Below are 8,592 nucleotides of genomic sequence, written 5' to 3'. Positions count from 1 at the left end.
ACGCGTGGGATTGGTCGAAAAGCGAGCACTTTTTATAGGTGTAGCGCTTCGGATTGGCCAAATTTGTGTTCTTTTGGCCAATGGCATCGATCCATTCCTGACCCCATCTTCACTGGTGTTCTCAATTCATTTCGAGCAAGCACGATGGCGCAACAGCAGAAGGTCCTGAGCTTGTACCGCACGATGCTGCGCCAAGCCGCCCAGTACGAGGTGCGACCTGCCAGCACCTGCAGTGTGCTCATGCTTCTTCAATAGAACTACACGTTCCGCTCGTACGCGCAGCGCCGTATCAAGGCCGACTTCCACGCCAAGAAGAGCGCCGCCGCCGCCGACGCCGAAGCTGCCTTGGCGTTTGGCCACGAGCAGCTCGCGATCCTCCGGCGACAGGTCGCCATCAGCAAGTTGTACCCTGGCGAGAAGTCTGTCATGGAAGGCGTCCGCAACTAGTAACCTAAATCGCATCGCGCGTATTGTCCGTGACCCTGCCACGCCTACCGCACCCCTGCACGCTGCACGTCTGACACTATTGTTGCACTGTTGTGCTATCAGCAGGCAGCGCCTGTCTTGATGGATCGATCGCGCATCCGCCATGACCGACTGCAATGGCCACACGTCGCAAGCCCGCCGCGTACGACCTCGATGCCTTGACTGCATTCGGATGGATTCGGCAAAGAATCAAAAGCCGTCACGACCACGAATTGTGAAAGCGCAAGCACAATCGATGTGGCTATGCTCTGGCACCAGATGTCGAGCTGCTAGCGCCGTTTTGTCGCTGACGAGGCCTTGTACCAATTGCATACGTCGTCGTGCCTCACGCTCTGTGCCACCAAATTTCACAAAGTGGGCATTAGACAAATACCAATTCATAGTCAGTCCACCTACAAATCCTTGGGCGGTGGGAATCTCGGTGGCGAAGTTAGTGATGCCGTTTCGGACAGTTTGCCGAGTGGACCGCTGGACTGTGGTCGCGTTGTTAACCGTCGTCAGGTTGTTAAACGCTTCATTCACACGGCGTCGAGCAGAATCGCAGTTGGCCGATGTAAAAGGACTTCCCGATACCATTGCACCCGGCGTTTATTGCCGCACAGGTGGTATCGTCACTCGATACGGGCCAACGTGAAGCAGCGAACAACCGAACATCGGAGCAAAAAATCCAGGTTTTTAGACCAAGATGGCCGTCTCGACGCTGTGTACTTCAACGCTTTCCCGCCCGTAACGTACTCGGTCAACTCGGGCGATTTGATCGTGCATTTCGCCTTGCTGGCTGCGTGCTAGTGGCAGAGCATGGCGGGTCTAGCCTCCGCAGCGCGCCTGGTCGATTCTAGAAAGCTTCACATTTGTCAATCAATCAAACGTGCCCGCGTTGAAATCAAATGGACACAAACTAACTGAAAGACTTCGCATATTGTGTGGAGTTGGCACGAGCACTTGGTCGTTGGGAGGAGAGATCCATTCCGTGGTGGACCCCACTCACCGAGGGATCGCTCGCGCGAGGTCGTACACAGGCTCCTGTACTCGCTAAATGCCTTAGAAATGTCTTTCGCCGCCCTCTCTGTCCACACACAGTTGTTTGATTGCAGATTAACCCATTTGGCGTGCGTAGTACTCGATGTCTCGGGTACTAGTAGGTAGGCAGCGAAGGACTCGTGTTCGTGCACGTCGTAGCAGAGCGCGGACCACCGCGCTGCCACGTCATAATCTAATTTTAGCCAATCCGATGCGTGTTGGGCGTTGAAACAGTGTTGATTGGCGACGCGTCCGGCCAATGAAGCTCGCATTTCAAAGAAAAGCCGTCATAAACAATGGTCGCCGTGAACAGGTTGGTCAACCCCGGCATCGCTGCGCACGAGGCCGCGATGCGCAAGTATCGAGCCGCCAAGACGTTTGCCTATGCCAACAAGGTGCCCAATGACACGCTGCCCGAGATCAGCGTCAAAGGCGTCGACGGCCTCCTGCAATGGCCGCTGCCGCCAGCACAAGAACAACAGCTCTTCGCGCGCTACACGGCCATCAACGGCTGCATCACAGTTCCGTTGGAAGACATCCGGTATGACTACCGAGACGACAGTCCGTGGGAAGACTCTTTTGACGAGCACGTTCTCGACGCTGTGGACCTCGGGCTGGGGATGACGACGACGAATCTCTGCGCGTACTTTTCTCACATGTGCCTCGATACGACGGGCTCCGTGGATGCCTTTACACCCGATTACATTGACGCAGAGGACTTCGACACGAATCTCTTTGGCACGCTCGTCGTTGTGCTCCCCGCGCCGTACAACGGCGGCAAGATCACGGTGGCTTTCGATGGCGCGTCGACGTCGGTGCAGTTGAAGCCACTCAAGAAGGCCATGCGCTTTTTAGCAACGTACAGAAACACGACGCTGGCATCGTCGCCCATCACGTCCGGCTACCGCGCCGCGCTCGTGTATCACTTGGTGGGTGTGAATCTCCCGCTGGACGACACCTCGCTCCTGCCCGTGCCGCGCCACGAGTCGATTTCTGCATTTGCAGCGATTGCGGCGACACCGCTGCCGCCTCGCCAGCGCATTGCGCGCCCGATTCGATACGAGATGGAAGCGCTCGTTTTTGGCGCGCTAAAGCCGGCAGAGGCGGACTTTGTCGATCTCCTCGTCGCCACGCAGTGCTACGACATCGCACTTGTGCAGTTTACCACGAATGTGCCTCGTATATTTGCCGACATTGGGGCTCTCAACATCGTGGCCGCGAGCGTGCCACATCCATCGTGCCGGATCCCCAAGATTGTCGCCCAGCGCTTGCTGGGGAAGCGCGCCAACGCCTTTCTCAAGGACGCTGGCGAAGCGCTTGGTCAGGACAACGACATCTTTGCGTGTTCAGCAGCAGCGATTCTCTTTTGGCCCAAGGCCTGCCGCGTCGGTATCGTGGGAGTCGAAGTCGCCTTCCCGCTGCTCAAGAAGGCGATATCGAACTCAAGAGCCAGCAAGCTCGGTCTGCACTGCGCCGACGATCTTGTCCACGGCGCCATTGGGCTCTTCCAGAGCATGCCGCCCCAGTACGTTTTGCCGTTCAAGTACGTCACTATGATGAACGATGCCTTGGTCAATTGCAACAACGTGGCGATGGCGGAGCTCTTTCTCGGCGACGCAATATCGGTCTCTAACCAATGGTCAGAGACCGACATGATTTACCTCTGCTTGGCAACGTACGGGTGGCCAGCTCTGGAGGCGGCCATGCTGCGGCTCATCCAACGCTGGGTCAAAGACGACGTGAGATCCATCTCTCGGCTCTTGGCGAACTTGGCGGGTGCCACCAAGAACGGCAAGTGCACCCCATTGAAGCAGCCGTTTGTTTGTGAGTTCTTCAAGCGCTGCTGGCACGAGGTGCTCATCCACCAATCCGTGTGGCCGTCCTCGACCATCGACGAGTACATTGTTCTCATGGACGGATATCTCCACGACATGGCGCCTTTGGTTGCGAATGGCCATTGGCTGAACCACAAGCTGCCACCAGCGCTGGTGTCGGTTGTCGACAGCTTTCTCTACAAGCACCGCCGCGGCGTGTACACGCTCCTGTCGCTCCGTTTCACGACCGAAGATCGACTGAAAATCTTCCCGGAACTCCTCCTCAAGGCAACCGCGCTGCAACCGACGCTGGTTCAAAAGCCGTACCTGGATTTCATTGCGAAGGATGTCGACGGGCACCGACATCGAAGAATCAAAAAGCAACGTCGAGCTTCGAAGGCGGCTACTGTCTCTTGCGCGTTATGGACCAAATCGGCCGCTGCGACGAACGACTCATGGAGAAAGTGGCGCTGCTCAATGGCTACGAAGTCGTCATCGCCGTCTCGTGGCTCGTCACAAAACATGCGACGATCGCGGCGTCGACGCGCGCTTCGGCGATCATTTTCTTGGACACGTGCGCCGTCACGCTCCTCCAAAATGCAGAAAATGAAGAGGTCACGCCCGATATCATGGTGGATCTCGTCATGGCAACGGTCGTCGCGTTCAACGACATCGCCCCCGAGAAGATTCCGAGTTTTCTGACGAAGTGGATTGCAAAAATGCCACCGACATTCGACACGAACCGAAACCAGCTCTTTCCCGTCATTAAGCAAGTGACGGCCATGTTCCCCGGCCGCTTCCGTGACGCGATCGTTGCGCTCGCGACGCGGTGCCGAGCGATCTTTCTGGACGACGCACGCCGCACGCCGTCAGCGCGAGATCTATCGGTGACCGAGGCGCAAGCCTTTTTGGGCAACCACTTTTTACAAGACAGAGATCTGGCGTCGGTTGCGACATTGGACGCGTTGCTTGCACCACCTCCAACGACTGCTCCTCCCAAAGGCGGCGAACGCAAGTCGCGCAAGCGCCGCCGCCACAAACACTGACAAATTCGTCGCCGGCGAACATACTAAAGACTAGTATACGACCATTCTATCATGAGCAGTACCTCCATACAAGCACTTTATATATCAGTTATGAGGCCGTTGTCTATGATATTCTATCGCATTGGGTTTGCGTCCCACAAACGTCAAAACTTGACCTTGGCAAGACGATGCATGCCGCCATTCACTACTGACTGTAGTAGGCACCGTTGGTGACATTAGCGTCACAGAGACGCGTGACTTGGACGGCGACATGCACTGTGTTGGAGAAGGCTACAGATCGCGAGCGATGCTGTAGATCATGGTGCCAGTCCCATAGAGTGCATTGTAGCGCTGCGTGTGCGAAGTCTTTGAGTTCGTTTTTGCTGATTTGATTTCAACGGCTTGCACTCCTCTGTCGGGTGGTCCAAGTACAGGAGCCTGTGTGCGACCTCACGCGAGCTATTCCATCCTAGGCAAGTGGGGTCCAACACGGGATGGATCTCTCCGTGCGCAGCTCACTCCCAACGACCAAGTGCTGGTGCCAACTCCCACGCATTCTGGCGTAGCGCTACGTATGCGACGTCTTTGAGTTCGTTTTTGCTAACTTGATTTCAATGCAAACACGCTAATTGATTGATTGATAATTTCTTTAAGTGTCGTTCGCGTAACGCAGCGGCTCACGCATCGCTACGATGCAGTCTATGGACGCTAGCCCTATCAGCTAGAGTTTGAATGGATGGCGTGGCAGCTCGTACGAATCGGAGGTTACGCACCTCATCGGTTGGCGTCGAAACGAACGTTGAATGAACATTTAAATGCATGTATTCAATACGACTACACTTTGTTATCTGCTCAAGCGATGTGTGGTCTTAGAGCTGCGCTAGCGCGATCGTGACGCCGAGGCCAAGTGCCAGCGTTGACGTAGTCGGCAGCGACGGCGCCGCGCTCGTACCGCCCGACGCACCGCCATTGCCCGTGCCGCCAAGGTTCTTGTGCTTGTTGGACGCACCATTGTTGCACATGGGCTGTGCGGTCGTGCACTGAAGGATGGGCACTAGACATGGAAAAGTGAGACTCAAATCTCAGTCTTCGCAAGGGAGATCGCGGCGTACCCGACGGCGTCGGGGGCAAGTCGACGGTCGGAAAGTCGACGGGACACGTCATCACAGTCGATCGCGCCGGCGTGAACGCGTCCTTGGTGACGGTTGATGCCTTGGTCGAGTTGTACGCCAAGGCGAGGTTGTCGAACTCGGGGTACTTGTTGTAGACACACGGGATCGTGTCGTGGTCGCAGTTGTCGGGCGTAAAGTACCCGATCCCGTACCGACCCGTGTCCTTCTTGGCATACGGCGGTGTCGCTACCAACAGCGGTGAGACATGTGTTGTTTTAGCAAAACGACTAGACACACCCGCCTTGTCGATGAGGTTGGCCTTCTCGACGCTGTACTCGAACGCGTTGCCGCCCGAGACGTACTCGGTCATCTCGGCTTCTTCGTTCATCCATTTCGCCTACCATGTAATTTGAGTTTCAAGTTCAGATTCGAGAGCGAAATGTACCTCCAAGAAGGTACGCTGCTGCTCAATGTTGTTGATCGTGTTGGTGATATCGATGCAGCCAAACTCGCCAAAGACGATCGGGCGCGAATACCCCGCCTTCTTGTAGTCGCCAACGAGCTTTTGCAGACCCTTGGAGTCGGCGTACTTGAGGTGCGTCGTCGGGTCGCATTCAACGTACGGGTTGAACCCAATCCTATCGACAATATTGTATCAGTGTCCAGTCCAAACCAATGGAGAACGTTGAACTACCATTCGGCACGGGTGTTTTCGTCGTTGCTCTTGAGACAGTCGTAGTAGCCGAGCCAGGATGCGCGAGGGTGCGACGGCGTGTCAACGTCAGCGTTGTCGAGGCCGATCGGCACTTGACGCACCGAGCCGGCGCACTTTTGAGCATACGCACGGACATCGCGGATGAGCGCCTTGACACACGGCGCCGACTTTTCAATCTTCTTGCCCAAGTTGTTTTCATTGCCGACACTGAAACCCTAACCACGAACATGCCATTCATACCCGACATGACCAACAAGCGTCGACATACGAGCACGTTGTCGTAAACTGCAAACGCGTTGTAGATCATTTGGGCGCGCGTGAACATCGCCGGCGAGTAGCATTTCGGGGTTTCTTCGTCGAGGATGTAGCAGCCCTCGCAGCTACACAAATAGAGTTTAGTAAACTAGACTAGAGACAGAGGGGAGGATTTACACGGCCGACATGCCGACAAACGCATACATGCCGAGCTTGTTGAGCTCGCACATAAACTTGTCGTGCGACTTGGACGGATCGACCGCATACATGCGGACCGTGTTGGCGCCAAGCGCTTTGAGCTGCTCGAGCTGCGGGCGCCAGATCGTCTCCATGTCGTCCGAGAACCAGTCGATCGAGTTGGCGTTGAATTTGGTGCCAGCGTTTGCACGCGGGAAGAAGCTCACACCCTTGATGCGGAACTCAGCACCCGTCGTGTGCTCGAAAAACTTGTAGCCCTTGATGACGAGCGGGCTCACCCAACCGGACGCTGGTACCTTGTTCTGGGCCGTCGCCGTCATGGCCGCGAGAAGTGAGAGCGTGCACAAGAGCGTCGGAGCGTGCATGATCGGATTGTTGATACAGAGGATGTCGATCCAATTGGAAAATGTGCGTTCGAAACGACGTCGTTCGGCGCACTGGATCGCCAGCGTCTGCGCGGAGCCAGTTGCCACCGCATCGCAGATACCGCATGGCACCTAGGCGAAATATTCGTCCTCACTCTGATGCATTTTACGCTGTAGCTTTTTCGTGGCTTTTTGCTAATAAAATGGCGCTTGCGTGGCAAGACTATTCGTGGACCGGCGTCAACACGGTCTTGGATGGCTGATGATCCAACTTGTCGCCAGCTGTTTTTTATACGAGCGAGTGCTGCGAGCCCCATGATCGGACCTGGCCAGACACAACGCGACGAGGACTCTGTCGGGGCTTTCAATCATGTATTTCCTCAAATTAATAGACTAAGAACGTCTCTGCTCATGTTTGAGCCAAGAGCACCTCGAAAATATAGTCTAATTTTTACTTTTTCACTATTTTGGCACATTTTAAAATGATTTGGCTATTCGTCCCATCGTCATTAGATCCAAGCCATACTAGCGCCATGCGCAAGCACTGGTCTATCCACTTGGTCTACCCGTTGTCACGGCACGTGGCAATCGGACACGGCTTACAGAACAATCATCGCCCCATTGGCTTGGTCGCACCCGCGGCAAGGTTGCGATGCCACAATGACTCGGGTCGACTGAAAATTCGTACATGCCGGACGTAACAACCTTCCTTGCCAACTGCATGAGACACGTAGTACAATGTACTGTACAGCGAGTCCTTTTATGATCCGGTCTAAGACCATCAAACACGTGTAGGTCCAAGCTAAGAGTTTCCACGAGGTGTCGACAACTAAAAGACTACAGTACTTTACATGGTACGAATCGAATTGTCGACCTTTAAAGGAGAAGTCCATGATACTCATGAAGGAACCCTCTCGCTTACGTGAAGATGCATGAAGACGGTGGCAAATGCGTACAAGTACCTCGTTCCAGGAACACACGCAGTGTATTCAAAGCTGGGGCGGCATGTCATTGGGTATCGCGTTAAAGTACGCAAGTGTCTTGTGGCTCGATACTTGCGCATCGCTGCCTTGTGTGCAGCAATGTTGGGGTTGCTCGCCCCGTTCACACGAACCATAGGTCGTTCTTTGAAATGGATGTTCCGTGACTGAGCCAATGAAACCGTTTCTAGTTGTTGTTGAAGTGGGTCGTCTATTACAATAGATAAAACTATGCTAAATAAAATTGTCGGACTTTCTTCGTTGTGTGTACTCGGTTGAGGGACTTGATTTAGGCAGGCGGAGGCAGGAGCGCGATCCGCGGGACGAGGTGACGTCGCGGCCACTCGTGTTGGGCGAGGAGCTGGAGAAGACGACGAAGAGCAGGCTGCTCGGGCTCTTGTACGAGGCTGTGGTGCACGTGCAGTTGAGCGACACGTGCCGCCTTGACGGCAATCGTCCATGGACTTGGCAGCGGTAGGTCGGCGCGGAAGACGCGGTCGTTCCGGACTCGCCAGACGGTGAACCAGACGCAGGCGCGGAGCACGGCCCAGAGGTAGCGGAACGCGGCTTGGTGCATGCTGGACGCCGTCTTGGGCGTCGAGTAGAGGTAGCCGGAGAGCGT

General features: G+C 55.3%; 3 protein-coding genes across 3 annotated transcripts; 2 read left to right on the top strand and 1 right to left on the bottom strand.

Annotated features, from left to right (window-relative positions):
* The first annotated feature begins 123 nt into the window (after positions 1-123).
* On the top strand, positions 124-513 carry SPRG_02945 (hypothetical protein). Its single transcript, XM_012341529.1, has 2 exons — positions 124-210; positions 256-513. Exons 1-2 carry the CDS (start codon positions 145-147, stop codon positions 445-447), a joined length of 258 nt encoding a protein of 85 aa, XP_012196919.1. The 5' UTR covers positions 124-144; the 3' UTR covers positions 448-513.
* A 1,289-nt stretch (positions 514-1,802) lies between these two features.
* On the top strand, positions 1,803-4,366 carry SPRG_02944 (hypothetical protein; the record flags this gene model as incomplete). The annotated part of the gene is made up of 2 exons (XM_012341528.1): positions 1,803-3,632; positions 3,692-4,366. 2 exons carry the CDS (start codon positions 1,803-1,805, stop codon positions 4,364-4,366), a joined length of 2,505 nt encoding a protein of 834 aa, XP_012196918.1.
* An 848-nt stretch (positions 4,367-5,214) lies between these two features.
* Positions 5,215-6,990, bottom strand: SPRG_02943 (hypothetical protein; the record flags this gene model as incomplete). Its single annotated transcript, XM_012341527.1, has 7 exons — positions 5,215-5,399; positions 5,458-5,703; positions 5,755-5,854; positions 5,903-6,095; positions 6,152-6,387; positions 6,441-6,552; positions 6,605-6,990. 7 exons carry the CDS (start codon positions 6,988-6,990, stop codon positions 5,215-5,217), a joined length of 1,458 nt encoding a protein of 485 aa, XP_012196917.1.
* Positions 6,991-8,592: the final 1,602 nt, after the last annotated feature.

Source organism: Saprolegnia parasitica (genome assembly GCF_000151545.1).
Source record: "Saprolegnia parasitica CBS 223.65 unplaced genomic scaffold supercont2.7, whole genome shotgun sequence".
Taxonomy (NCBI): Eukaryota; Oomycota; class Saprolegniomycetes; order Saprolegniales; family Saprolegniaceae; genus Saprolegnia; species Saprolegnia parasitica.
Note: the sequence above shows the minus strand (reverse complement) of the source record. Positions and strands in the feature narration are given on the sequence as shown.

What these genes read in the sequence shown, in the direction of transcription:
- SPRG_02945 (XM_012341529.1), top strand. Translation starts at nt 145, where the DNA reads ATGGCGCAACAGCAGAAGGTCCTGAGCTTGTACCGCACGATGCTGCGC. An exon ending in GCCAAGCCGCCCAGTACGAG is followed by an intron (nt 211 to 255) that starts GTGCGACCTGCC and finishes CTTCTTCAATAG; the next exon opens with AACTACACGTTCCGCTCGTA.